This window comes from Aspergillus ibericus (genome assembly GCF_003184845.1).
Source record: "Aspergillus ibericus CBS 121593 unplaced genomic scaffold BO80scaffold_7, whole genome shotgun sequence".
NCBI classification, from domain to species: Eukaryota; Fungi; Ascomycota; class Eurotiomycetes; order Eurotiales; family Aspergillaceae; genus Aspergillus; species Aspergillus ibericus.
The window spans coordinates 594,593-621,548 of record NW_020292105.1 but is presented as its reverse complement, the minus strand read 5'-3'; the positions used below and the strand labels follow the sequence as shown (position 1 = coordinate 621,548).

At 51.3% G+C, this 26,956-nt stretch overlaps 10 protein-coding genes and 3 non-coding genes across 13 annotated transcripts; 3 read left to right on the top strand and 10 right to left on the bottom strand.

The window, feature by feature from the left end:
- Positions 1-977: 977 nt before the first annotated feature.
- On the bottom strand, positions 978-1,057 carry BO80DRAFT_t72. The gene has a single exon. It is a non-coding gene; the product is annotated as a tRNA-OTHER (tRNA).
- A 436-nt stretch (positions 1,058-1,493) lies between these two features.
- On the bottom strand, positions 1,494-1,579 carry BO80DRAFT_t71. Its single transcript has one exon. It is a non-coding gene; the product is annotated as a tRNA-Ile (tRNA).
- Positions 1,580-1,714: 135 nt separating this feature from the next.
- On the bottom strand, positions 1,715-3,978 carry BO80DRAFT_422538 (uncharacterized protein). Its single transcript, XM_025718845.1, has 9 exons — positions 3,852-3,978; positions 3,725-3,780; positions 3,408-3,661; positions 3,171-3,349; positions 2,816-3,112; positions 2,739-2,763; positions 2,548-2,685; positions 2,314-2,490; positions 1,715-2,261 (listed from the first exon to the last, which is right to left on the bottom strand). Exons 1-9 carry the CDS (start codon positions 3,909-3,911, stop codon positions 2,113-2,115), a joined length of 1,335 nt encoding a protein of 444 aa, XP_025578503.1. The 5' UTR covers positions 3,912-3,978; the 3' UTR covers positions 1,715-2,112.
- Positions 1,774-1,861, bottom strand: BO80DRAFT_t70. Its single transcript has one exon. It is a non-coding gene; the product is annotated as a tRNA-Val (tRNA).
- A 107-nt stretch (positions 3,979-4,085) lies between the features above and the next one.
- On the top strand, positions 4,086-5,525 carry rad18 (E3 ubiquitin-protein ligase RAD18; the record flags this gene model as incomplete). The annotated part of the gene is made up of 3 exons (XM_025717522.1): positions 4,086-4,693; positions 4,742-4,856; positions 4,913-5,525. Exons 1-3 carry the CDS (start codon positions 4,183-4,185, stop codon positions 5,523-5,525), a joined length of 1,239 nt encoding a protein of 412 aa, XP_025578502.1. The 5' UTR covers positions 4,086-4,182.
- Positions 5,526-5,605: 80 nt separating this feature from the next.
- On the bottom strand, positions 5,606-7,244 carry BO80DRAFT_348211 (putative vacuolar sorting protein SNF7 family protein; the record flags this gene model as incomplete). The annotated part of the gene is made up of 4 exons (XM_025715446.1): positions 5,606-6,538; positions 6,589-6,807; positions 6,874-7,129; positions 7,198-7,244. The coding sequence occupies 4 exons, from the start codon at positions 7,242-7,244 to the stop codon at positions 5,606-5,608; spliced, it is 1,455 nt and encodes a 484-aa protein (XP_025578501.1).
- Positions 7,245-7,558: 314 nt separating this feature from the next.
- BO80DRAFT_400491 (TRAPP III-specific subunit 85 family protein) lies at positions 7,559-10,315 on the bottom strand. Its single transcript, XM_025717521.1, has 2 exons — positions 8,841-10,315; positions 7,559-8,789 (listed from the first exon to the last, which is right to left on the bottom strand). The coding sequence occupies exons 1-2, from the start codon at positions 9,910-9,912 to the stop codon at positions 7,645-7,647; spliced, it is 2,217 nt and encodes a 738-aa protein (XP_025578500.1). The 5' UTR covers positions 9,913-10,315; the 3' UTR covers positions 7,559-7,644.
- Positions 10,316-10,813: 498 nt separating this feature from the next.
- BO80DRAFT_442174 (tRNA adenylyltransferase) lies at positions 10,814-14,699 on the top strand (the record flags this gene model as incomplete). The annotated part of the gene is made up of 7 exons (XM_025721247.1): positions 10,814-11,603; positions 11,657-12,211; positions 12,271-12,467; positions 12,783-12,935; positions 12,987-13,146; positions 13,202-13,656; positions 13,716-14,699. The coding sequence occupies 7 exons, from the start codon at positions 10,814-10,816 to the stop codon at positions 14,697-14,699; spliced, it is 3,294 nt and encodes a 1,097-aa protein (XP_025578499.1).
- Positions 14,700-14,796: 97 nt separating this feature from the next.
- On the bottom strand, positions 14,797-18,095 carry BO80DRAFT_422533 (phosphatidylinositol-3,5-bisphosphate 5-phosphatase). The gene has a single exon (XM_025718844.1). The coding sequence runs from the start codon at positions 18,002-18,004 to the stop codon at positions 14,921-14,923; it is 3,084 nt and encodes a 1,027-aa protein (XP_025578498.1). The 5' UTR covers positions 18,005-18,095; the 3' UTR covers positions 14,797-14,920.
- Positions 18,096-18,874: 779 nt separating this feature from the next.
- Positions 18,875-19,663, top strand: BO80DRAFT_348490 (DUF3716 domain-containing protein; the record flags this gene model as incomplete). Its single annotated transcript, XM_025715460.1, has 2 exons — positions 18,875-19,199; positions 19,251-19,663. Coding segments are annotated over 2 exons (738 nt in total), but the record flags the coding sequence as incomplete, so codon positions are not given.
- Positions 19,664-20,091: 428 nt separating this feature from the next.
- On the bottom strand, positions 20,092-21,380 carry BO80DRAFT_257424 (uncharacterized protein). The gene has a single exon (XM_025714703.1). It carries the CDS (start codon positions 21,123-21,125, stop codon positions 20,208-20,210), a length of 918 nt encoding a protein of 305 aa, XP_025578496.1. The 5' UTR covers positions 21,126-21,380; the 3' UTR covers positions 20,092-20,207.
- A 1,313-nt stretch (positions 21,381-22,693) lies between these two features.
- On the bottom strand, positions 22,694-24,334 carry BO80DRAFT_348561 (uncharacterized protein; the record flags this gene model as incomplete). Its single annotated transcript, XM_025715464.1, has 3 exons — positions 22,694-23,511; positions 23,566-23,946; positions 24,004-24,334. The coding sequence occupies 3 exons, from the start codon at positions 24,332-24,334 to the stop codon at positions 22,694-22,696; spliced, it is 1,530 nt and encodes a 509-aa protein (XP_025578495.1).
- Positions 24,335-24,741: 407 nt separating this feature from the next.
- BO80DRAFT_491378 (carbon-nitrogen hydrolase family protein) lies at positions 24,742-25,943 on the bottom strand (the record flags this gene model as incomplete). Its single annotated transcript, XM_025723694.1, has 3 exons — positions 25,678-25,943; positions 25,139-25,589; positions 24,742-24,957 (listed from the first exon to the last, which is right to left on the bottom strand). The coding sequence occupies exons 1-3, from the start codon at positions 25,830-25,832 to the stop codon at positions 24,742-24,744; spliced, it is 822 nt and encodes a 273-aa protein (XP_025578494.1). The 5' UTR covers positions 25,833-25,943.
- Positions 25,944-26,956: the final 1,013 nt, after the last annotated feature.

Here is a 26,956-nt window from a genome sequence, read left to right as displayed (position 1 = left end):
TACATCTCAAGAGTCTGATGTTATACAGGCGGTCTATATTGAGCGCATTAAATTGCCAAGGTTCTATTTGACGCTATCCGACAATAACCGGATTTTCGATCAAATGAAATCCCGGATAGGGGCCTTTCTCTTAGCGATCAGTGAAATGTCAGTGGACTTTGCGAATGGCGTGAGTGAATGAGATGCCACCATCTGAGTTCGGCCGAGGTTTGTGAGTACCTCGATGCCATTTTTGGTGGGTAATATTAGAAAAGGCTGTCCGGAGCGCCTTGTCGGCATTACTTTGAAAGAATCTGATCATACTCTCTTGCGACTTCAAGAATTACACAGTAGAGCTATATGCCCCGTAGAAAATATAAGCCATAGACATCGCTATGCACTATTTCAGTCTCAATGTAGCTTAGCGCGTGCTGCTTGATCCATAAGTGGGGCCTTAACAAATACCGTTAGGAGCCCAGGGCTTTTTCTGATTTCAACTTCTCGCACAATCTGACTATCAATTCTGAAGCGATGCTCAACTTACAGTGTCTCCGAGCGACCAATGTCTCACCAATCACCACCCTTTCCGCTGTTGGCTTCTGCCCATGCCACGCGATCTACCACTCCTTCACCACAGCAGAGCCAGTATTCGCCAATTCCACGTCTCTATTCTCTCACATAACTGCTTTCACCTATTATCCCATGCAGATGCCTTGTGAACCCTCACTAATCCCAACGCAGATGACCCGCCACGTGACCATACAAGCCTAAGGCGCCTACATCTGATATCGTCACCATTTCACACGCCCTACATTTTCGAACAGGCAAAAAGACAACTCAAAGCCCCGCAAACGGACTCAAACGGCCAGCTCCCAAGCAAAAGCACGACCAGAGCACTCCACCACTGCACCACAGGCCACCCAGCAGCGCAAAAACCAAACCCGGCCTTATCCAAAAACATCCAGCGCCCCTTTGAACTGGGAAAAGAAAAAAAGAAGCTCCCCTACGCGGACTCGAACCGCGGCCTTCTCCTAAGAATAGAGATGATTGGAGTGCTCTGCCACTGAGCTACAGGGGATGTGGGTACAGGGTACTAACTGGCTGTTGTCCAAATCGATACCCTGGGATTCCAGAGAGGAGGAAAAATAATTTCATCTGCATGAGCCTGGAGTATAGACCTATTTAGATAGAACGAGTACAATAAATCGCTTTACAACTGAGCAATAAGGTCTATTATGTGCCCAAATAAACATAGCATGATCTACAGCGCTGGAATATACTACCCCTGGTGGATCCGACCGGTGGAGCCCGGACCCACACGCTTTGGAGTAGCGCCCGCCACATCCATTTTCTAGTGGCCTTTTGGTTGCACCAGTTCCCCACTTGGTGATACCCTGCTGCAGAGCCTCATCGAAAGTGTATCAGTTCTAGATATGAGTCAATTGTTGTTCTCTAAAGTCCTGTAGAAGATACCTGTGTTGCGTTGGATGTTTGGAGGGGCCTAAAAAAGATGTTGCCCCCGCGCGGACTCGAACCGCGGCCTTCCCCTAAGAATAAGACTAAGAATAAGTGGGGCGCTCTACCGCTGAGCTACGGGGGCTGTTTGGTGAAGAATAAAAGCGGGCTTAATTTAAATGGGATATACTACTACTTGTTCCTCCTGTAGAGGGTGAAGAGAGCGTCTGTGAAGGCAGGTTTGTTAATAGAATAGATGATCGATGAAGCATAGATCGTTCCTGGATTGTTTTACTGTCTTATGGAGGTCGAGTTTGGGGGATGGGCAAAAAGGAATGTTGCCTCTGCGCGAATTCGAACCGCGGCCCTCCCCTAAGAATAAGACTTAAGAGTAAGTGGGGCGCTCTACCGCTGAGCTACAGGAGGCTGGTACACAGGGAAGGAACGCGGGGTTCATGTTCACCAAAGTTTCAGGACATTAATATCTGCCACGGAGCAGACAAAGGCGTTTTCTATTGATTCGAATCGATAATTTATGCTCGAGGCTCTGTCAGTTGGTTGTATTGCACCGCTGCATGCTGAATGACGTTCGAGGTTGATGATTATAATTTCGTTGTCCAAGGGCGACAAATGGTCGCCAGCCACCCAGCAGTTACAGTCCAAGAGGGTTCATGTAGTTCATTTCTTTGAAAAGAAGGACATAATGTTCCCCTGTCCTGGCTTCGCTGCCGGCTTAGCCTTGGGCGCACTCACAGCCGGCTTCTTCTTGGGCGGCGGTGCTGGTTCATCCTCAGAGAATGACTCCCAGCTCGGCTCCTCAACGGTCACTAAGTATAAGTCAGTAACTATCCCCGCATAGGTGAGATATGATGATCTTACCAAGGTAGCCTTCTTCGTCCTTAACCGTCTTCTTCTTCATGACTTGGCGCCTGCCTCTGCGACGGCCGCCTCTAACCGTGACTTCTTCCTTGAGTTCAGCCTGCTTCGGCGGCGGTTCGTCGATGGGCTTTGACTCTTCGGGCGATGGTTCAGTATCGGGCATTTCTTCGTCTTCATCTTGTAGAAGTTAGAGAGTTGAAAACCAACAAAAGAGTGTTATGTTGCACAACGTACCCTCTTCTTCCATCATCTTTCTGAGCTTCTCTTCACGCTCTTTCCGTGACTCTCGAGTGCCAATGTGAGCAGACTTCCCTGAGTCGGGGAAGAGCTCTTCCGGCTCCTCATCTCCGTCCGATGCGTCGCCTAGTACAACTGCCATATATTAGCCTCCCTAATACATGATTAAATGGACAATGAGAACTGACGATCTTCAGCACCATTGGGTTCGGCCTATTTGTTTGTCAGCACTTAATATCAAGCATTCAGGCCTCGATTCACTGACCGATTCGACACCAGAAGCTGGTGTTGCCGATTCCTCCTTTTTCTGCTTCGGCTTCGCCTTTGCAAACGAACTGAAGATACTGCCCTTCTGCTTCGGCGGGGCTGTCTTTTCAATGGGCTTGGTAGATGCTGGGGTCTCTTCGCGTTTGGTCGTCTCCTCGACCTTGGGGGCCTTTTCTTCAGGTTCTACTTTTGACTGTGTTGGTTCTTCACTCTTTATAGGACGCTTCGCCGGTATGGTCGCCTTTGGTGGCGCTGGTGGTGCGGCTGGGACAGGCGGCCGACCACCGGTTCTTCTCTGTCGGTACCGATCGCATCAGAATAGCACCTTGTATGGATAATACCGCACCTCTTACCCTGACATTGTTACCTTGAATCATGCCCCAAGACTGGCCGTATTCCAAGGGATCCTCCTGGGCATGGCTGGCCGCCATTTCCGCAGCAACATCTGTCAAGACATTGAGATCTTGAAGCACGGTAGGTTGAAGACTGTAGACGTGTATCGATGAAATGGATTGGAATGTCGACTTGGCATCTGCAACTCGTGTCAGAGCGTATCATCTTTTGCACAATATCAGGGCAATTTGATCTACCCTCCAAGTCCTCTTCGCGCACAAGCAAAACCGAGGAAATCGCAATTTCATCCGTAACGGCGTCCTGGTTGGGCATGGAGCTGCTCACGTATGGGCTACTCGGTGGGATTCCATTGTTATCGTAGAAACTGTCTTGAGCCCCATTTGCTGCAGAGGTAAGCTCTGGTGATTTCTGGACTCCGGTGATAATGTAAGTCGCATTGACGCTATTCGGCTTCTTGTTGTTCTCGGTTTGGTGAAAATCGTAAAGCATCCTTTGTGGTTCGCGATCAGGAAAAGTCTAGAAATAGATCCGTGGAGATTGCATATAAACCTACTGCTTAGCCAATGTACTATGGACCCGGAGAGCTCGACCTATGGATCGGTAGGTGACCTGTAGCATGCGCCGAATGTTCGTTAGCTGATGGCGAGCCGTCAAATGGAGGAACAAGGGAGATCCTCTACCGTGCGTCGCTCATTGAGGACATTTTCAGCCAGATACTTCTTATAGTCCGCGATGGCCATCTTGACAGTATCCTCTCAATTGTGGTCGGAATTGTAGGATTTCAGCAGCTGCGATGCGGAGTAGACAGGACGACGCGTGCTCAACCACTTTACGCGTATCAGTCAGCGGGTCTTGGCGCCACCGCTATCGATCCCATCACAATAATCATCGCCAGCCCGCAATCGAAACAATTACAAGCCCAGCGAACACCCCTCTACTCGCCTTTCTCAAAATTCTTCCTCGTCCGTCCAATGGTCCCTCGATAGTTGCCGCGCCCGAGATATCTACCCCATGGAGCAGACCTTCGATCTCCCGGACTCGACTGATTGGCTCGACACGCCACTGTCACTTGTCGCGCCCCTCGAGTCTTCGCTCCGATGCCAGGTCTGCAAGGACTTCTTCGACAATCCCGTGATTACCTCGTGCAGCCATACCTTCTGCTCGCTCTGTATTCGGCGGTGTCTAAGCACGGAAGGGAAATGTCCTGCGTGTCGAAGCTCAGATCAAGAATTGAAGTTGCGGCGGAATTGGGCTGTACAGGAACTAGTCGAGGCGTTTCAGAATGCTAGACCCAGTGTCTTGGGGCTCGCAAAGAAGGCTAATACGCCGGAAAATGGTACTAGTGACGGCGACTCGGAGGGGCCAGCATCAAAGAAGAGGAAGGTTGAGGTGGTAGAGGGGCCTGCTGCTACGGCTTCGGACGGCGTGAGGACTCGATCGCAAACCAGAGGGGTGGGCTCTCAGGAAGACCCGGTCGCGATCGAGGTGATTGAGGACAGTAACGACGAAGAATACGTTCCGGGTAGGTGAAATTGTTCGGTCTCCCGTATCGCGCGCTAATGCCATCCAGAGGACGGACTGGTCGCGTGCCCGATTTGCAGCCGGAGGATGAAGAATGAAGCCGTTTTTCGACATCTGGATACCTGCACCGGCGAGCCGGTACCACCAAAACAGTTGAACTTTGGGTAAGGCGGTCTTCCTACAGCTTCTGTCTACGGCTTGCGTCTGACTGCAGGTACAGATCGTTACAGCCCATGTCGCCGGCGTCGCGGAGATCAAAAGATTTCATGAACAAGCCGCCCGAACGACTCCCGATAATAAATTATTCTCTATTGAAAGATACTGTGCTCCGGAAAAAGTTAAAAGATTTGGGTATACCGAACACGGGCCCGCGGCCCCTCCTGCAACGACGCCACACCGAGTGGATGAATCTATGGAATGCCAACTGCGACTCCAAAACGCCGAAGTCCAAACGAGAATTGCTGAGGGAACTGGATATTTGGGAACGTACGCAAGGCGGCCAAGCACAGCCATCGGGGGACATTACCGATACCGTAATGCGCAAGGATTTCGATGCGACAGCATGGTCAACGAATCATGAAGATGACTTTAAGCGGCTGATTGCGAATGCGCGAAAGAAAGCCGGGGCCCAGGCGCGCACAACGATAGCGCAAGCACCTGCAGACACGAACCAGCCTCCTACTGTGCCCATTATCGAAGCCACCATCGCGACAGAAGATGTTCAGCCAGTGGACAAGTTGCCCGTAGCGGACGAACCCGTAAGCGTCGCAGAAAACGGGGTCCAGGGATTCCAGGGGCCAAGTGATTTCCAGATGAGCAACACGAACAGTTAATAGCGCCCGTAATACTGCGCCGAGAATGTGCGGCTTGCGCAGGCTGCCAGGTCCGCTGAGAGTCGTTCCGACGTCTGGCATTAAGCAGTGGCGCCAGGACCTTCCTCGACAGACATCCGAGATAGCCGCTCTTCTAACTCTGAATCAACAGCTTGCTCCGCTGCAGCTGTACGTGCAGCTTCTTTGGCGCGCTGCTCGAGATTGTCGAGTTCGGCGAGCTTCTTGCGGGTCTCCTCCGCCTCCTTCTCTTCCTTCTCCTGCCGCTCCTTGCTTTCCAATTCCTCCAGCTCGTCGTCGATCTCAGTCTCATTAATCTGCGGGCCAGCCTCGTTCATGATGTTTCCAACCTCGTCCACCTTGGACATCTCGTCACGCAACTCCTCCACCACATCTTCAACCCTCGCCGCTCCGCCGATCTGTTTATGCAAGCCACGAAGGGCCCCGGTGCTTGCTTCCATCACCTTCACGAATTGAACCTGATCCGTGGCCTGCTCAATCTTGGAATAGACTTCCTCGAGCTGCATCAGAGTATCCAGCCTCTGCTTTAGGTTATGCTCCGCCAGCTTCTTCGAGCGCACAGCCGAAAGCGCAGAAACACGGTTTTTGTTCTGCAGCGCCATTTTGGCAGTCGAATTGAATTCGACGATCTTGTTTTCCAAATTCTCCACCTGTTTAGTCATAGTCGCCATGAGCGTTTTGATAGAGGCGACAGCGGTATCCTGCTCTGTGATCTCTTTGGGAGCGTCACTGGTCCTGAACTTGATAGTCTGCATCACGATTAGCGTCTTGTATTGGATAAACAGCACAGATAGACATACCTTGCCATCATACGCAATGGCACCGCTATCGCGAGACAGATACAGCAAAAGCACGTCCATATCCGCATCTGACAACAGACTCCCCTCGTCCAAAGCTCCCGCAAACTCATTCACAAAGCTCTCCTTCGAGTAAACCAAATCCGTCTTGGACGGGTTATGCCCCGTAGCCTTCTTCACAACGCGATCCGCAGTCTCCTATACCAATCGTCAGCCTTTATGACCCAACCCTTAAATAACCCACCCACCTTCAAGTTCTCCACGAGAACCAACTCCTGAGCCTGCAATCTCGGCGTCGCCTCCTCAGACCCCACCACTACACCCTTCAACTGCTTCATACCCCAGCTCATCACAGCCCACGGACTCAACACAGACGTATCAATGCCCCAATGCGGTTTCTTCAAACTAGCTGGATTACTCCGATACAGGTGCAGCGGCACCATAGTTCGATTCCTCGTGGCTTCGTCCTGCCATCGCACGAACCCGTTAGCACTGCATATGCACATCCGCACGTAGCCATATCAACAACATACAAAAACGGCACCCAAAGCCACCGGCCTTCCACACTCCGGGATCTCCAACTCGCGTAACAGCGATTCATCGGCTCTGAGAACTAGATGATTGGTTTTCTTTGTCGAGGGGTGCCCCTGAGATGATGAGGGAGTGATGTAGCCATATCTTGCGGCGGAGGTTAGGGCGTGTTCCCAGGCTGCGATGTTGGTTGCGTATCCTTCGGGGTTGGTTTTGCGGTGGATGGGAAAGTCGGAGTAGAGAGAAGGTAGGCGGTTTCTGGGTAAATACGGTTAGTGAGAGTGTGTCATGAGGCGAGGAGGGTAGAGGGGGGAAGTAAGACGGACTTTCTAAAGGAGTCCCGCGAGAGGATGTATTGGAGGAGGGTGGGCATTGTGGTTGTTGTGGTGAGGAAAGAGTGATGGATGAGGGTTTAGTTATGGACGGGTTTTATTAAACAGAGTATATTGATATTATGTATATAACGGATTGAGCAGACCAGGAAGTGTATGTCCCACTGATGTAGGCTGGCCGCCCCTGATGCGTGTGTGCTGCTGAGATGGTAGATCTGATGTCAATAATGGGCCAGCTCGTGTCTGGCTGGTTGTCAGGGAGGTCACCCGCAGTGATCTTATCGATAAGATATGGTCACGTGCACGGTGTCTTGCTTGGTGCTACGATGTGACTATATCGATGGATGTACATGTGGATTGTAATTCGTACAAGAAACATTAAATTGACACATGTCTATAGTAGTGTATAAACCCCATGCGCCCTCGGACCATCATTGCATCCTAAGCTCGTTCGAAATCGTCATTGGCTGCATTGTCATCATCCCTCGTGCCTGGTGGACCGAGGCCTCCCGAATCCAACGGGTTGGCGATTAGGGATTTGCGATTCATGCGTCTGTCCAGCTTTTCGCTGGTTTCTTCGGTGCCTAGTGTTTCGGCAGTGACGGCATCATCTCGGATGTCTAACCCTCTGGCCTCCAGGTACTCGACCTTGACAGCGTGTCTTAGGTTGTCGATGAAAGTCTGCATCTCGGGCATAGGAAACCTTCCGTCGGCACTCAGCACGTCTGCGTAAAGCCGCTCTGCCTCCTCCAGAGCTGCTGATGCCAGTGATGGCTTCCCAAGGCGAAGCCATATGTCAGCAGCGAAGACACTCCACATGCCAGCTTTTCTGCGTCGAGAGCCCCATTTCATTCCACTCACTGGTGGCCTCGCGGCATAGCATGCCGAAACACGTTCACTGAAGAGGCCCTGACCGATTGAGCCGACTAACCCAAGGTCCATGGCCCGCATGGCCCATCGAGCGGCGCTTTCCACTGCCGATCCCCCGCGGGACTTCAATAATTCCATACCCAATGTGAGACATCGGAGAGCATTGGGCGCGTCTGAGCACCGTGTGAGATAAGAATAGCAGGCTGTGTCAAACATTTGATCAATTCCATCGAGCTTCATCTTTGTTCCCATTGCAGATGGATTCAAGAGCATGCTTACGGCGCACATCTCGTAGGCGCCGGCATGGTATTTCCATGCTTTGTCGTTCGCATAGTCGGAGCGGAGGAGCTCATAGGTAGACGCCGATAACTTCCAGTCCCGAAGCATGAATGCAAAGTCTGCCATCTTGCGCAGCACAGCTTCAGGCACATCCGGCTTGTAATAACCATGTGCGACATCATAGTTTCCGCTAGCCCCTCCTGCCGTGAGACTGGAACGAGAGCTAGATCCGAATCCTGCCCATCTGCGTGACATTGACATAAACCGCCCACTTATACCACGCCTACGGGAGGCTACTTGGTCATTCCAGACGGCGACTCGGTTTTCCATGAACGGTATCACGGACTGGGCGACGAGTTCCCGGATGAAAGCCCTAATGGCCATGATGTCTGAATCGAAAAGGTAAAACCCGTTGGCATCTAGGTCAACCAAGGGCTCTAATAATCGTTAGCGCTCATGAGATTGTACTCTCAGGGATGCAGTCCTACCAGCTCTGCCCGAAAGTCGCTCAGCAGGGGAGAGCCATTCGCATTCAGGTACTTGGACACTGTCGTCATCGGTGACCACGCACTGATTGCTACGGAGCCTCAACAAGTGGCAATGTAATCCGAAGTGGCGTTTCATTTGGTCATATAACTTGGTCGATTCTGCAATATCATCTTGATCCTCATCATGAACAAGAACATAGTAGCGCAGGTATTCCGAATGACACCAGTCTGGCAACCTCCTAGCTCCGTTGTTGGTGTCTGCGTACAATTGCCTCAGAGTCTCAAGTGGAGCGGTGTTGCGCGAACTAATGGCGATGACACTGGCCACTGGATGTCGAAATGTCTCATGCGGTGTGGCTGATGATATCGATAGCAGTTGTCGTAGGAATACTTTATATAACGGAGATGTTGTAGGGAAATTCAAGAAATCTTTTGGGCGCAATGATCCGCTGGGCGGATCATCAGTCGAGCCCAGCTGCTTCTCCAACACGTCTTCCACCTGTGCCAGAGGGGCGCTTCGCCCCGTGCTCGAGTCATTAGGGGTTAAACTATTGCCAGCCAAGTTCACAAAGCGAACCCCGTAGTCTTCCCAGCCACGACTTGCCCCCACACTGTCTCGGACAACAATCTTCCCAGGGACGTTCTCACCGAACGGACGGATCAACTCCCAGAAGCCACCGGCAAAGCCTTTCTGTCGTACTAACTCATCGGTGTCTGCTGATGCGTAGACCCCAACCACGGGAGAGAACGACCGTATGACTAGGGATCGAATTTCCTCTGCGCCATCAAACCGACCTTCCACCGGGGAACCTAGGGATGATCGGGCCAATTGGGGTGTTGATGACCGGAATGAAGGAGCACGGGGCGATGCGGACCTGATCGGGAGATCTGACGTCGTGGCGGTCAGGGGCGGGGTCGGAGACCGAATCCTCGAGTCTACCAGATCTGCATCCAGAGACGGCGACGAGTCGCGGCGCTGATTTGGATATCTCGACTTGGATGCAACACGGGGAACGCCGGGCGAGAATGACGGCGGAGGCTTGACCGGAGCAGCATCTCCGGGCGATGTCATGGACTCCGAGTGGTGGGGGATGCGACGTTAACAAAAGTAGAAGTGACCCTAGAGCCCATGGACTAAGTGGGGAAGATCCCACAAGAAATTGGATGAGGTTTGGGAGGGGTGAGGGTGCGAGTCCGAGCGAATTGATAGGAGATGTTGAATAAATTGGGAAAGTTCCGGCGATGTTGTACACAGTAGGGATGAGTGAGTGAAGCCAAGTCAGCGCGGGCGAATCCTGGGGCGCAAGCCGGGCGAATAGCACCGTTCGGCCAATGCGTCCCTCGCAGCAGGCTGTTTCGCGGGAACTTGAGGAGACAATAGGATCACAACGACAGTTTCCCGGTAGTAGAAGGCGAGAGCTTGGACTAGAATTAGGCACAGCCAAAGCTAAGGGGACTTAGCACTGGACGGCATCCTGCCTGCGGCGTGTGCCTATTGTTGGCCGATTGTTGACTTCCGGGAAGGCGGTGATGATCGCCCGCAGGAATCTGCCGGGCAATTGGTGTTGGTTGCTGTGCCTCGACCTGCCTCAGGATGCTTGCTGTGCCACCACGCCGATGATCTTCATGACTCAATAGTCTGTGCTTCACTGTGCCATTCTCTGTGACTCACTCGGGTATGGCTGTTACCTATGTTCAGAACATCCCTCTTCTACCTGCCTCCTAAAAGCCGCCAATGCCGCCTGCCCGTCCCTCTCTCTCCGCCAACTGATGGTTCCGCCGCATTCAGGCCTCTTTTTCTTCGCAGAAGTTCCCCGTTGATACCCCGTGCCTATAGCCATAGCCCAAAGCCTTCATTTCCCTCGCGCCGCTCGTCCATGAGCCATCGGAGAACCTCCAGCCCATCCCCTCCACGAGCAAGCAAAAGACGGCGCGTTTCTACTCCTGCCCCGCTTCAGGCCGCCGTTGGCACCATGACACAACCCCTTCCCACCATACAACTCACCCCACTTGAGAATACACTGAAAACCCTCTTACTCGATGTTGCGGAGTACATACGTGATAAGGCAATTGCGGAAGGGCGGAGGGATGCAGACCTCACGGTGCTACGATTCACTGGAGGATGGGTGCGGGACAAGTTGCTAGGTGTGGGCAGTAATGATGTCGATGTCGGCATCAATAACATGACGGGATATCAGTTTGGCTTGTTACTCAAGGAATACATGGATAGACCAGAAAACCTGGACAAGTACAGGCAAAACCACCCCAATGGCGAGTTTAAGCATGCCATTGCCAGTCTACACAAAATTGAAGCGAACCCCGAGAAATCTAAGCATCTGGAGACGGTGACAACACGGATCTTTGGCCTCGATATCGATCTGGTTAATTTGAGAAAAGAAACCTACTCAGAAGATAGTCGGAACCCACAGATGGAATTTGGAACGGCCGAGGAAGACGCGATGCGCCGCGATGCGACGATCAATGCGCTTTTCTATAATCTGAACGAGTCCAAGGTTGAAGATTTGACTGGCAGAGGCTTGGATGACATGCAGAAACATATCGTCCGTACCCCGATGGAGCCATACCAAACCTTCCAGGACGACCCGTTGCGCGTGTTGCGCCTGATCCGGTTTGCCAGCCGACTGGGTTACAATATCGACCAGGAGACACAGCAGGCGATGCGGAATGACTATATTGGCGAGGCCCTCAAGCTCAAGATTAGCAGAGAACGTGTGGGGAAGGAGATGGAGAAAATGCTTCAAGGTTTGTGGTGGAACCTTGGTTTTCAGCGACGTGCAACTGGCTCACGATTCTAGGTCCTGATCCTCGCGGTGCACTGCAACTTATCGATAGTCTCGGGCTGTACCCAACCATTTTTGCCAATCACCAGGATGACGCGCGGGCGGATACCTCGTCATGGCCCTTGGGGTACAATGCACTGGAGAGGATCTTTAAGCCTCGTGATGACGACCCCAAGGCCATCGTCCAACATGTGCGCAAATTCCTTATACGTGACAAGCTCGAAACCTACTATGCCTGGACGATTGCAGCATTTGCTCCATGGTCAAGTGTACCGGCTCGCGTTGCGAAGGGCCCTAAGGCGAAACCTTTGCCTGCTCGGACAGCAGAAGTAGCTCGAGACAGCCTCCGATCCGATAATAAGACGATGGGAGTGATTGGAGATGCAGCATATAACTGGCAGGCCATTACAGACGTCAAGAACTCTCTCCTTGAGGGAAGAATGGACGGAACGGCAGCAGAGGTACGACAGCGGATCGGACTGTACATTCGCTCATGGAAGAAGGACTGGAGGCTTTGTATCCTCCTTGCCCTTCTCCAGGAGATTATGAATGGAGGCGATTTTATCAAAGGTGAGAAGCTTCCGTTTCGCAGCTTATCTATGAGAGGCACAGTACTGATTTAGCGGTAGTGGTGCAAGCGTATGACCGGTTCATCTCCTACATCGAAGAGCAGGACTTGCAGGATGTATATGAGTTGAAGTCACTTGTCAACGGCAGCGATATTGTGAAGGCTTTCGGTTGCAAGCCTGGGCCCTGGATGTCGAGAGCCACGGATATGGTGGTGAAATGGCAGCTGTTGCATCCGGAGATTGCCGACAAGGGAAAGGTGCTGGAAGAGCTGTCTCTTAGAAAAGAAGAATTAGGCATTCCTGCAAATTAATAAATACCCGGTGGGCACAGTGAACCTGTCGTGTTCTGTGTTGTTCTATCCTAGAAATGTTCGATTTGCGCACTGTAGTAAATGGGCATTCTTCGGCTCCCGTCACTTACCGCTCGATAAAATTGCCGACGGCGATGGATCTATTCGCAACTCTTCATTGTAACTGCCCGCGAGGCTTACCTTTAATCATCTACTTTTATTGCATACCACAATAGTGCTCTGCATATAGGAGCAACTACTCGTAAATAGTAACTGCATAAGTCGATGGAGGAGCTACGCACAGCGGCACGTGAGGCCCTCCACCGAGGTGATGCTCGCATCCCAGACTCGGTGCTCGCCAACATCACCGTCCCTGGAGAACTGAGGGCTTTGTGGGAGATAATTTCTCCTCAGCAAAAGCTAATAAATGTGTCGGTAAGTCAAAGTTTATTGCGTTAATATCGGACTACTAACCTAACTATGCAGGTTTCTGAAAACTTGTTCCTTGCCCGGGAATTCCTGCGACTCCGCAGCTCCAAAGAACTATCGGAGTCCGATAAAGATACAGCAAACCATATCTATGCCTGGGCAAGTCGACTTGCTCTTCCATATGCAGTGTACGCAGACACAATAGACGAGCAGAGCGGTAGGATCCTGGACCTCCCTTCTCCTTCGCATGCCCACATGCTGACTGGCCATAGAAAAGAAGGACGCTCTCGTTCGTGAGGATAAGCTGAGATCATCACTATCAATATCAGTGATCGCAGAATTGAACTGTTTCCTTCCAGTACCTAGAGCAGCTGATGTGCCTGACATCATCCTCGCCCTGGCAAGCTTTACCTCTGAAGCAGACCCATGGACAACAGAAGACTCTCGCACAACCTCGATTGCATTACTAGAGAGATTCAGCACAGATTCACGCTCCACCCCAGACACATCCTTCTGGGCCGTCCTCGAAACTATCCTGAAAGAGAGAATCCGACCCCTCTTCACCAAGACCAGAAACCCGGCCATCACAGCAGCAGGTCGCAAGGACTTCCACCCTGTCCCTCTGCCTCGATTTGACACCAGCATCCTCGATCCCGAATCCAAGCCATGGCGAGCATACGACGTCTACGCGACCACCGTTTTCTCCTGGATCGTGAGCCAGTACCAGGTAACCCCCCTCTCCCGACCAACTCAACCCAGCACCAACCCACCACTAACACCGTCCAGCCCACGGACATCAAACGTCTTGAATCCCACTTCCCCCTACTCGTCCCTCCAATCCTCGCCCTCATCGACGACGAGACCATCCCGTACAAAACCCGCGGCTGCGCTCTCCTCACCCACCTCCTCCACCCCATCCGAGCAACCCAATCCACCATTCTCCAACGAACCAACCTCTCCTCCGTCTTCTCCGACGCCATCAAACCATGCCTCCTATCCCTCCCCACCATAACCCCAGAAGACGACTCCATCCGGATCCTCTCAGTCGCCTACCCAGCACTCCGCCTCCTCTTCAAAACCAGCTACCTCACCCAACCCCCATCCCAATCCACAACAAACCTCAACCCCCCCTACCAAACACACCTCGCCAACCTCCTCCGCGAAAACCTCATCCCCTCCTTCCACCACATCAGTACCCTAACTCCCACAGACGACCAACAAACCACCCTCGCCTCCTTCCCACACCCGCGTCTCTCCACCCTCCTCTTAACCCAGATCCACGACACAATCTTCGACCTCTCCATCCACACAACAAAATACCTCCAGGAAATTATCCCCCTCATTTACAATACCCTCTCGAACCCATTCGGAACCGCCCACCCACCATTACTTCTTGCCGGCGTGGCCGTCACGAGAGCGGTGATTCTGAACGCATACCCGAGGATCTGGGCCTGGAGGGGCGAGATCGTGGCCGCGGCTTGTAAATGCTGGCTTGGTGTGGAGGATGAGATTAGGGAACGGCAGAATCGGGATGGTAGTGATGAGGGTGCTGTGTTAGAAAAGTTGAAAATGGAGTTGAAGGGCGTGGTTTGTTTACTGCGCGTTGCGTTGGAGAATCCGGATGAGAAGTTGCGGGGGGATGAGGACGTGATGGAGGCGAAGGAGGCGTTTGAGAAGGAGATTAGGGAGGTGGTTGATGCTGATGAGGCTTTGAGGGACTTGCTTTTGGGGGTGGTTGATGGGGGGGATGGGCGGTTTTTCGGGGTTTAGGTTGGGTTTGGTTGGTTTGGTTTGAGGTTGAATGGAGGTATGTGTGTATGTGTGATGTGAGGATATTGTGGATTTTGTAGATCTGATTGAACATATGAATGAATGTATCGACTATGTGCGTGCTATGCTATGCTATGCTATGCTAAATGAATGGGTATCATATCACATCGTAACATATCATATCTGTCGTAATGAACAATAACAATATAAACCGTACTCATTTACATATCGACACGCTGTTTGAAGAGACTCTTTCCCCGGAGCCATTGCCTATACCGCTTATAGCGCTTCTTCTCATAATCCTCCGCCACCACAGTGAGTCCACCCTCAGATACATCCAGGAACTCGGCATAGTCAGCGAGATTCTCCTCGGCATTGGATTCGAGGGTGGTTTCTTCGACGTTGCATTTGTTGGCGTATTCCAGGAGGTCTAGGCTGGATTCGTGTTCGCGGATGGAGGTGGCGGTTAGTTCATCCTCGGAGGTGACGACGAGAGGGACCTTGAGTGGGTGGTTGATGTAGCGTTCGTATTCTTCCGCTTCTGCGGCGGTGACGGAGGGGTTGAGCGAGTCGGTGACGAGCTGGCCGAGGGTCCATTGGGCGATTTGGGCTTTGCTGGGAGTGTTGGATTCTTGGGAAGATTGCATGGAGTTGAAGGATTGGGGGAGTCCGAACGAGGTTGCTTTCATGATGCCTGCTGATGGGGGTTGTTTGTCGGCTGAGGGTAGTTGGTGGATCCAGTTGTAGCTGGACTGGGATGTGGCGTTGCTGCCAAGTTGGGGACGGCCTGATGGGTCTATGGAGGTCTTCAGCGGTTCTTGGATCTTGACACTGCGTGGGGGGTGTCGCTCGCGGTTGATCTGATCGTGTGGAATCCGGGGAACAAACGGACTGATATCGTAGGGTGCACCGGAGCCAGGCCGGAAAGGAAGATAACGGAGGGTTGAGTTCATCCTGTAAGAGAAGATCTTAGAGAACGATGACACCGCCATCGGCCTGTAGTACTCGAGCCAGTAATCGTCGTAGTGGGAGAGAGCTTCCTTCGGGGGTCGCGGAGGCGGTGGCAGTTCTTTTTCTTCGAGATTGTTAGGAGTGTACCAGCAAATGTAGTTGGGTCGTTTCTTGTCAGACCAGGACCGGGGGTTAGCGTGGTGTAAGTAGTAGTCGGTTGACAAGTCCCACAGCATCGGCTGTCCTTGCGAGAAGATGTAATTGCCGAGGAACAGATTGTACGCTTCCTGGCGTTGGGCATCGAGGAAGGAGTTGTTGTAATATCTCTTGAAACTCTCCACCATGTCTCGAGAATGACTGCTCCACTGATTGATTTTGCGGTACGTGGCCATAGTATTGACCAGGTGCGAACCACCGTACTGGATTGCAATCGTATCACCGTGATCGTGCCACATGTCGGTGAACAAATTGACAGCATCTGTATCATACTCAACCGATGTTCCCTCAATAATTCCCAGTGCGTGGAGTTGATATCCCAGGGCGCGTTTTCCGATGACGAATTGTGCAGCATTCGTCCGGTCAAGGCAGTCGATGCAGTTTGTTCTCGCGATACCGTTCTGCAGCTGTAGCCCAGACTCAACATCGTATCCGTTCTTGAAGAAGCCCGTCTTCGGAATGATCTCGCCCGCGATGTGTTCCAGGGTTCCCATAACGTCTTGGTCTCGGCTTTTGGCAGCACGACTCATGTCCCAGGGCTGATATATGATCTTTTTATCCTCTGGTAGGAATTGATTGAGGTATTGGATAGCATTGGTATATTCCTTGAGGAGCTTGGATTCTCGTGGTGTCCGTTCTCGTGACTTTATGAGATTGAGAACGTAGACTGGTGCGCCATATCTTTCGAAAAGGTTGTCAAAGTGCAGCGCGGCCGCCGAGTAGAACGGGTCAACAAGGTTGAGTTCAATATCCGGCTTGGGAGACACGCCTGAGTTTTCCTGCGTCCAGTAAAGGGGAATACTTCCGCGATGCTGCACGTAAGAGGTATACAAGGGGTTGGCGTAGAGATTTGGGCCAGGGGCATGGAATGATGTGGCCGTCATCTCAGCCACAATCTGTTCTGTTTCGACATCGTTTGCCACGTAGCCCAGGTCATTGGCGCCTCGTTTCAAGAAGCGAGCTCCCGCAAAGAAACGAGAGCGACGCGCAATGATGGTAATGTAAACCAGCCGCCCATACACCGACATCTTGGCCTGCTCGACATAGCCATGGATAATGGGCAGACACCATTCCCAAGGATTTTTCAGTGTCTCAAAGGCCGGTCCCAGAAGATGGTGGTTCCAGATAAACATCGTATTGTAGTCTTGTTGACATTGTTTAGGACGCTCGTCCTGGTTGGCTTTGCGCTCCCGACAGATATTGCGCTGCAATGTGTTGGTAATATCATAAGAATAGCTGAAGTAGAAGGACCGAGTCAGGTCCAGGTTGTTTAAAATAGCGATATATCGCACCTCCTCTGGGTTTTTCTCCGGCCTGAGCCGAGATGAGCTCGATGTTGTCAACGAAATGAGCTCCGTTCCATCAATTTGATAAACATAATGTCCGCCGAGCATAGCCGCCTGGCTTCTCTTGGTCACCAAGAGCATGTAGTAAGCATCCGTGAATCTGATGAATCCAAGCAGAGCCCACGCGCTGCATTTGATTTTCAATCCACCCGTGCTTTTATTCCCGTCATCGATCGTATCCAACAACTGCCAAATCTCTCTCTTGCTGTACACGATGTCGTCCTCCGAGACGCTCAGGTCGCCTGATTCGGACGTCCGGTCGATCTTCAAGATCTTAAATCGGGTCTCTGTCAAGTCCATGCCGACCATGTAGAACCGAGTCGCTGTCTCATACAGAGAGAACTTATGAATGCGAGTAATACCCTCATCCTCTCCCGCGTCAAAGAACGCGGAGCGTTGCTTTTGCGCCGAGGTTGGCGTGGAATCCCGCTCAAAGGATGTCGCAACCTGGGGCTCTTCATCTCCTGCATCACCCCCGTCTTCACTCATGGCAGGTACCGCTGGGGGATTATGGGGTAATGGGCCGAGCGGCGAGGAAGCGCGGGGCGATCTGAGGTCGTCGTCATGGTCGATGAAGCTTCGGGAGGCGGACTCCGTCTGCTCTTCGGGGAATTTGGTGCTCGAGCCCGAGGTAAAGGAGGCATCTGCGTATGGGAAGTTCAGATCGGAGGTGGAGTTCGGGGGACTGCTGTCTATCAGGGACACTGCTCTGGAAGACTGGTCGTCAAGAGGACCAAGGCTTCTGTCATCTGCACCCTCTCTCGAGAGTGACACATCATCAAGGCTCTCCATGATAAAGCGTGGGGCCGGTGGAAACCTGCACCAGCTGCTCAATTGGTTCGGTTGCCAGCAAAGCCCATGGAAGTCCGTCAAGGATCCCCATGGACTGCTGGCTAGAGGATTTGTTGGCGTTGAGACTAAATCGCAAGTCGGGGTCGCCAGCGGCCCGTACGGTAAGTTTGGTATTGGTGTTACCGCGCTGCTTCACATTACGTCATGTCATACAACAGTCCAGGATAGAAGCATATAGTATGAGATTAATCAGTCTGGTGTACTACAACATATTAAGGGACTAGATCATGAGAATGACATTTGTTGAGCAGAATACTTGATCCTCTGCAGGGTACTTAGATGACTTTGAGTTTTTCATTACCGTGGTCTGCACGTAGAGGTTCTATCGGATTTAAATATGTCATGGCAATGTGCTGAAGCAGATCAGCTCAGTGAACAAAGGGGGATAGAGGGGGGTCACCTTTCACGTTCTTAGTAAGCCATGGTGTAGTATACCAGAGGGCTGATTGCATATGAGAGTCCTAACACAATTCACTTCTCCTTCACATCGTGTCATCCTCAACACAAGATCCGCCGTCGGGGGCAACCAATTCTCTCGGCGTCAACATGCACCTGCCTGAGAGCACCCCTCCTTCCAAGATGACTCGCTCCGCTCTTCACATCACGATCACCACTACCAAGTATCGGCTTGTCCCTATGGAGGAGTCTGCTATTTTTCGTCTCCTGGCGCCCAAGGTGGTCGAGGTCAAGGCCGGCCAAGACAGCCCTGTGAGGGTCGAGGTTCCTACCGCCGAGCGTAAGTGACACTCAGCAGTCTAGTCGACTGAGATGAAGCAAAGAATTTGACTCAAATCCTCAGCAGTCGTCGCTGGTGTTGGCTATGATGACCTTCCTCTTCTAGGACAGAAACCGAACGACGCGGTGCTGGAATACCACCAGCTGCCCGTTCTTCGCAAGCTCGACTGGCGAGTTGACGAGAACGGCTTGCCGGTTCGCAGGCCTCTAAAGGATATTGTCTCGCAGACTGCAGCCTTTGCTCAGACTCGTGGTTTCGAGGTGGAGCAGCCGTGCCACCACTGCAGATACAATAAGAGCGTTTGGAAAACTTGCGTCGTTGGCTTTGATACCAAAGAAGGCGGCAATATGCATGGAGCCTGCGCGTGCTGTCGTTTTAGCAGACGTTACTGCAACCTGAGTAAGTAAAATGATCGTTTCTCATAACACTTTTGGATGTTAACAGATCTAGTTTCCCGTGGTTCCGACGAAAACGCCTCTCCCAACTCTCAGGATCATCTCTCCAGTGATGACACCTACGGCCAAGGAAGAGAGTTTGCTCTGAGACCTTGCAATGCAACTCCTACTCCTGGCGGAACTGAGATGAATCATGAGACCCCCATCAAAAGCCAGAGCTTCTGGGATCCGATCCGCGACATCAAATCGGAGCGTGACAACCTGATGTCCCCGTCTCTGAGCTGTCGCCTCGACGGAGATGTGATTCCCTTCCCCCTTGGTCCCGAGACTATCGATAACCTGCCCCTTCTCAAGCAGGCGGCTGAAGAAATGGAAGTCCATCTGGAAACTCTCAAGAGACGCATCAGACAGCTTGAGGAGAAGGACAAGGCTCAGAATGAGGCTGTCAACCCTTGGGACCTGGTGTGACGAGGCGGAAAGAACTGAAAGTACCACCCGGGAGAATCGTCAAAGCTCAGTGAAGCAGATGTTGTGAGCCCGTGGTGAGTCAACTCCTGATGTATTAGCAGGGCAAAAGCGGAGTTTGGCATGAAATATCCCTGCTCTTGAAAATGTAACTAAAGGCCAAAAAAAGGCGAAAAAGAAAAATACCAAAAATATCACCTTTTATCACTACCGTTTCATTAGTAAAGTTTCAGCGATGTTTCATCCGTACTAGTCATATGAATCCTGAGATCGCTTGGGAGGTAGAAATGAGCAGCAGCCATATAACGGTGGCCAGCCATCACACCCGTCCCTCATCTTTTGGATAGAATCCCTATCACGCCATAGAATTCGTCTAAAAAGGGCTCTGGGGCGGTCAAACTGCCAAAGGATAAGTGAGCCAAGCTTAAACACACGTTCATCTCCCATGACGTTCTCTGACATTACAACCGAAGGCCTACCTTCCCTTCACCTTCCCTTCACAAGACTCTACAATATCCCACACGATACTACATTATTCGACATAATTTCATGATCCACTACTCATCATACGCCCCTTTTGTAACTGCACAACAGCCCTCTGACCGCCATCTATAAACCCATCCTCTCCATGCCTCACCCCATCCGCCGAAGGCAGCACATCAAAGACCTGCGTACTCAACGAATCCCGAATACTCGCCGTCTTGACAACCTTCACCAAACGACCCAAGATAGCATACTCGAGCTTCAACTTAATACTATACGCCACGGGTTTAAACATGACCTGCACAGCATAAAACCCAGCATACTGGATCCCCACGACCGCAAAATCCAGTACCAGAACGAGAACATTAATTAAGATGAGCTGGGCGAGGATCCGACGATGTCGAGCCTCCGGACGAAGTTGTAATAGTTTTGCTGCCTCCCAGACGTAAATCCCGGATAGGAGGGCTTCTTGGAGACAGAAGCCCACGAGTTGGATCCGTTCCATGATGTTGTAGCCGGTGTTGAAGAGTTGCCAGTCAGAGGAGACGGTTCCGTATAAGAGGACTGTGATGGGGATTTGGAGGAGGATGTCGTCTATGATGATGAGACGGAGGAGATAGCGAAGGATTCGCGGATCTTGGAGGACGAGGTGAAGGCGGGACCAGAGTACAAGCGAGTGGCCGGTTATCATCCCACACCAGCCGATCAGGATCAAGGTGACGGAGCCGTAGGGGGAGATTTCGGGGTGGGAAAAGAGGAGGATGTAGCCTACGCATTGGGGGATGATGCTTATGGATGCAATGAGGAGAGACCAGAAGTATGTACTCCCGCGGCGTTTGAAAACGGATAAACAGAGGATGATGAGTTCGATGGCATTGTAGCAGGAGATGGCGGCAAAGGCTGTGAAGATGTGGATTAGATGGGAGTCTCGGTATATATCGGGAAGAAGTCGCCCTGTGGGGTTGTCGCGTTTGATGGGCATGGGTGAGGAGGATGCATTGTGAATGGGGTAGAGGTTGTGAGCTGGTGGATGATGGGATACTTATTTGAGTCGTTGGAGTAGCCATGCCGAGGGCTCGGGGAGATGATCTTGATGATGGCGAGGATGGCGGGAGCAGCGTGGTCGCTCAGGCCTCTCGTGGTCTCCTCACAACAAAGTCAAAGTTTGTGCGGGTGGGAACGTATGCAGGGGAGGGTCCAGGATGCGGAGACAGACACTAGGATCGCTCTAAGGGTCTCGGATGGAGAGGCGAGCAGTAGAGAACCCCTGAAGCGAGACGTTATTAGCTCAACGATACGAGGTCTCCGCGGATGGTCGTCGACGGAAAGATCAACTATCGAAGTTTGCTGACAGGAACGAACCGGGGAGACACGCGGGAGGACGATCCCCGGCGGACAATAATTTCGCCCGCTATGTGATCTGCATTCAATAGTAGATCAATGTTCTTATAAGTAGCTACCACCCTGCACTCCATGTTCAGCGCCATATTGGATGCAGTCCAGCATTGACCACGAACGTCGCCTTCGGGGGCGAGAAAACCACGTAAGACGAAGGGCACTGCCCTCAACGTCAAGCACACGTCTCTCACCGAAGTTCCACAGCAAGTTGCCTCTTGATCACCATTCACTCCTTCTGCCAAGGCGATCGTCCTCCTTTCTGTCTACTCGACATGAGCTCGCATGGAACGGCGGGACATCCTGTCGCGATGGGCCCAGCAGCTATCGTTAGAATATGTCGATTGGCACATCGGGCAGTATAGTTGTGCTGCATCAAATCAATCTGTAGTCCTCCATATCCTTACATAGAAACCTGACAGACTCGCGGTGGGAAGGGATACTGAGAATCAATATCACCACACTGGTGCCCCTCTGCTCCATGCCACCGAGACTAGGGTCTATAACTGAAGGATATCAGATATCAACAGCCGACGACTCATAATTACAGCCCTTAGTGAGTAGACAGAAGGCGGGAAGTAGCGCAAATCCCCAGCTAATCACCCCTAGTTAATGGAGCTAGTGCTTCCGACCACAACATTTTATCCGTCATCAGACCTCAAGGGTGATTCAACGAGCTTGCCTTCACGAACTTGGCCAGTCTTTTATCTTGGCATTTCGTGACGTTTGTCAAAGAGCTGGCCATTTAAGATACATAGTACCAAGCCTGTTGTAGTCGGCTGCGAAACCCAGGGCAAGCTTCGAGAAGATTAGACAGACCACAATACAAAGCCTGCATAGAAGCACCACCAGAAGATGAAAACATACACCATTGATTCGGAACCCAGCCATCACGTGAAGTGCTGCATAGCACTCCATCAATCCAGACATTGGCCCGATGTTGACCTGAAACACCCGCAACCGGGCTGTCTTGGGACTAAACGTCGGCGCTTCAGTCGCGAAAATCCCTGCCGCAGGCTGATATTGTCTTGTGATATTGGAAAAGAGTCAAATTCTGGCTGTAGAATAGTAGATGCTGTAGCATCCTCTGTCGGCCGGAAATCGTGGGCCTTGGGCAGGTGTGTTGGACATTTGGAACGCCACAATTATGGTGGTTCATATATCAAAAGGCCAAATGGACCTGAGTGTTTCTTCATCCTTCACAGGCTCATCGGGATCAGCCTCTTGGTTACTTAGCACAGCCTGCAACATCCCATCGAAAAGCTCGATATGTGCAGCCTGTGTCGTTTCCCAATCCTCTACTGGGACCCATCCATCAGAGGCCGTGTTAAGCAAGTCTGACAGGTCACATCTCAGATTCTGCGCCGCTTCAAAAAGTTTATATTGCTTTTGATGGGTCGCAAGTTCCTTAGGCGGAGGTAAAGCGAAAGGACATTGGCCTGCGAACCCAAGTTTTTCCCAGTATCGAGATGTCTCGATCAATTCGTGGTGCAAAGCTACAGCTCCATCTTTCCATGTCCTGTAGCTGTATCGAAATGGTCGGAATAGATTTTGATCCATTAGTCTCGGAGTGGAAAGCGTAGGTGTAAGGAATTGAGAACAGACATCGAACGCTTGGTTGCAGATTTCATTTCCTGTCGCAAAATCGGGGACTTCATCCGCGTACCAAAAGGCTGGCTCAATGCTGGCGGCTTGCCAGTCAATAATCCCTGTAATTATGGAAGGATCGTCCTCCGAAACAAAGATGTTTCTTTTATGGAGGTCTGGATGGAACAATAGCGGTGTTGTAGAAGAGCTTATTCGAGGATCTCCAGACATGCTCCTTAGAAGTCTCCGCGTACTTCCTAGCAGGAATCTGTGTGTTTCAACTGAGCCATGATAGGACGGCTTACTTTCTATTTCGGAGTCCACGGGGGGAAGTCTTGAAAGACCAGCATCAACGAGGCCGTCGCAGAATTCGTCAAAATTAGCCCCTAAATTCTTGTAAGTGATGCATCAAGCGATTTTTGTTTGCCTTTATGACTCACAGGGTCCCCGGTTTGGTTTTAGATTATTAGAATTACTGTTTGCTCTACCCTCACAGTCCCAGTATCTGGTTCCACAATGTGTTCCGATACAGAACTCCTCATCAACTGCATATTTGTTGTCGGAACAGACAGGGCTGTTAGCAAAGTATAGACTCCCAAAAGCTGGGAATCTTAGGTTAACCACTTCTTTGATCTTCCGATAGATTGCGTCTATGCACTTAACACGCTGGTCACCGGCCATTTGGTCCCACCTCTTATGCAACGGAATTCCAGCAGCATGCTCCATGATGATGTATTCGCTGCCAATAGTGTTGTCGACACTCGCCGCATCGTGGCTCCAGTCGAGTACTCTTGGTATGGGGATGCTAGTGTTGATTTGTACTGAGAGCAAGTTGTATGTTAGCCAATAAATCTATGGAATCTCGATTCTTTACTCACAATACCTAATGGTGGCAGTTTCTGAACTGGTGGTAAGCTGTGCTGGGCCGGCCAGCTTGAAAGGAAGCCTCGCCACAATCCGTTTTGCATTGTTTAATTCAAATACAAAGACCCTATTGAAGCCTCCCTCAATCTTTTCACAGTTTATGATGCTGCTTGCTTCTGGTGATAACTCAAGGATTTTACGACAAAGGGCGTTGAAGTCAAAGCCGATGTAACGAGAGGCTCGCTCCATTTTGTCACCACGAAGCCAGCGTCCACTAGTGTAATTGTACGGGTCGAAGCCTATGCGCACATCGTTGCGATCGTAACTACAGTGACTGGATGACATGGGGAATCTGCTAGACTTTGTCGCAGAGCTCATTGTACATCCTATCACAGGCCGCTTGGCAACCATCGGGTGTGAGCAGAAGGTGTGGTGCGGTGACAGGAATATGTGGTCTTTAGAACGCTTCGTTGCGAGAGGATAGTGAGTAAAACAACGCAAAGAGTGAGCAGATCGCAGGGCTTGCTGGATCATAATCTGTGAAAACACGACGTGGACGAGACACGCGACGATAGTGGAAAGTAAGAAGAAGTTCTAAAATCTGAGGGGCATAGCGCTTGTGGTCCGGGCCATATGAGTGGACATACGTACTTAGCGGAAGCTGAAAGGTGAAAGGGAGCAAAGGCGTCCAGACTCCTGAGATGAGAGGAGGAGCTCGGTGGAGCGCGGCGCGTCGCGGCCAGCCAATGAGTTCAAAAAGCTGACCTGGAGCAGTGAGCCGGGGACCACTCCCGGCGCTTAAAGTATCGCACTACGGAATAGTGTCCAACCGTGTCAATTATCGCCTTGGCATAATCTATATCTTGGAGGTCGATGTCAGCCTGGAGGATACATTCCTCGCTTCCGGAGGCCGCTTCGACGAGACAGGCGCCATCTGCTCCGAAGATCGCAGAGAATCCTCCACCGGGCTGCTCGCAGGAGACAATTAGTATGTCCAAGCAACAAAATCGAGGAAAAGGAAACATACCGCTTGAATGACTCCTCCTTGAGATAGGTTCTGCTTTTGAAGACTCTCTTCCTTGACTACCTACGTACAGACCAAGAAAAACGTCTGGCCTTCAATGGCAAAGAATTGACTGGCATTGCGACTGGCCACATCTGTTTCCATTTCAATCCTTTGGGTGCTGGGAATTCCGGCGGCCAGCTGGCGACGTGAATCTGCACCCCTTGCGAGTACTCGTAAAATCGCAGCAGCGGCTGCAAGTGCTCCCAGCAATTGAGGCCATCAATACGACCAAAGGGGGAATCGACCACCATTTGGAGGGACTCGGCTTGACCCTCGCCCCAGATCGACCGCTCGACATGCGTGGGCTTGATCTTACGCCGGTGGTGCACGATCTCACCACCAGTGTTGATGAATGGTTGTGCCATATACAGACTCTCGCCATCGCGTTCACTGTAGCCAAGCACGATGAAGAGGCCTGCCTCCTTGACGGCTTGTTGAATGGCACGCATCTCGGCGGAATCACGCCTGAGCGAATTGGCCATATACTGGTGCATAAGGTCAACATTTTCCACGACACTGCCTGTCCACATCGTCCTAAAGTACGATGGGACGTCTCAGTCAGTCAATGATCTCTATTGTTGAACATGGTCGTCCCCTCAAGAGGTCGGAAAAGACCCCTTACCACAGATAACCTGGAATCCATACCTCCAGAAAGCCAAGGACATTGATACCCTTTGCCCCGGCTTCCTTGATCAATGCGATGGTTTTGGCGACACTGGCGGCTAGGTGAACCCAGCCGGGCTCGACCTGAACAGCGCCCACACGGACTTGTGTCATTGGTATCGTGGGTTCTGCTTTCGAAGAAATTGGAACGGAACTCGATGGCGAAGGAAGATCAGAGCATAGGTATCATGGCTGACGCCCATTGCTATTTATCCTTCTGATGTGTATACTTCATTTATCTGCTGACTAGAAGCCCTCGCATGGACATTCCCTTACGGGAAACTTGCTCCTTGTCATCCCAATGCCTATCTTAGACTATACTTCCATAAGTTCATGTTAGGTTTGATATGATAGTTATAATGGAGCCACCGCACTACCATTGAATCCGACCGACTATCGTCTACAGGAACTAGTAAGAGTGTTGATATTTTTATGATGCACAATATACAGGTGCTGGCAGGATTAGTATCCATGATCCCCGGCCTTAAGGTATCAGAATAGCATGTGATAATTGTGTTCAGGATCAACCACACCTGAAAGTAGAACAAGCTAGGCATGATAATTTGCTCTGGGAAATTTGCACGCATCTGAGTCCATAGTAGACCATTTGAATAACCATTGACCGCTCGATGCTCCTTCTGCTTGATTGCCCCAAACGATAAGTGGGTCAATCCATCCCACTGGTGCCCCGGCGATAGCTGCAGTTAAGGGATAAGCACCGTTTTGCATGGAATATTTGGTGATGACGGCCTAAGAGATCACTACGAGCAAGATGGGGAGCTTTGCTCTAAATTTTCACATTATTTCCCCATCTTTCTTCGATATTCTATATTTTTTGAAAGCAACAATCTGATGAGTGAACAGATCTATGCGAATTTGCTACCCAACACTACAGCTACAGGCCCACCTGCGCTACTAGAACATCTTTACTATTTAATCTGCTGCCAGGGCATATGACGGGAAGAATGATAGCCCACATCCCCAGAACCGTGATTACGAACCACCCATGTCGGTCCACTACACTCTTCTTCAGTTTTCATGCCACCTGTCCGCACAGTTAGCAGTCCCACTACATGCTATATGACTTGAGAATGCTTGATACGCTTTCTAGCAGTGAGCTGCAGAACTAATCTCTACTACTCGCTTCACAATCTGGACAGCAAGGTTAAGGAGCAATTTTCAAGCTGGTAGGATACTTCAATAACCATACCCCCACCTGCTGCTCATGTCATCACATA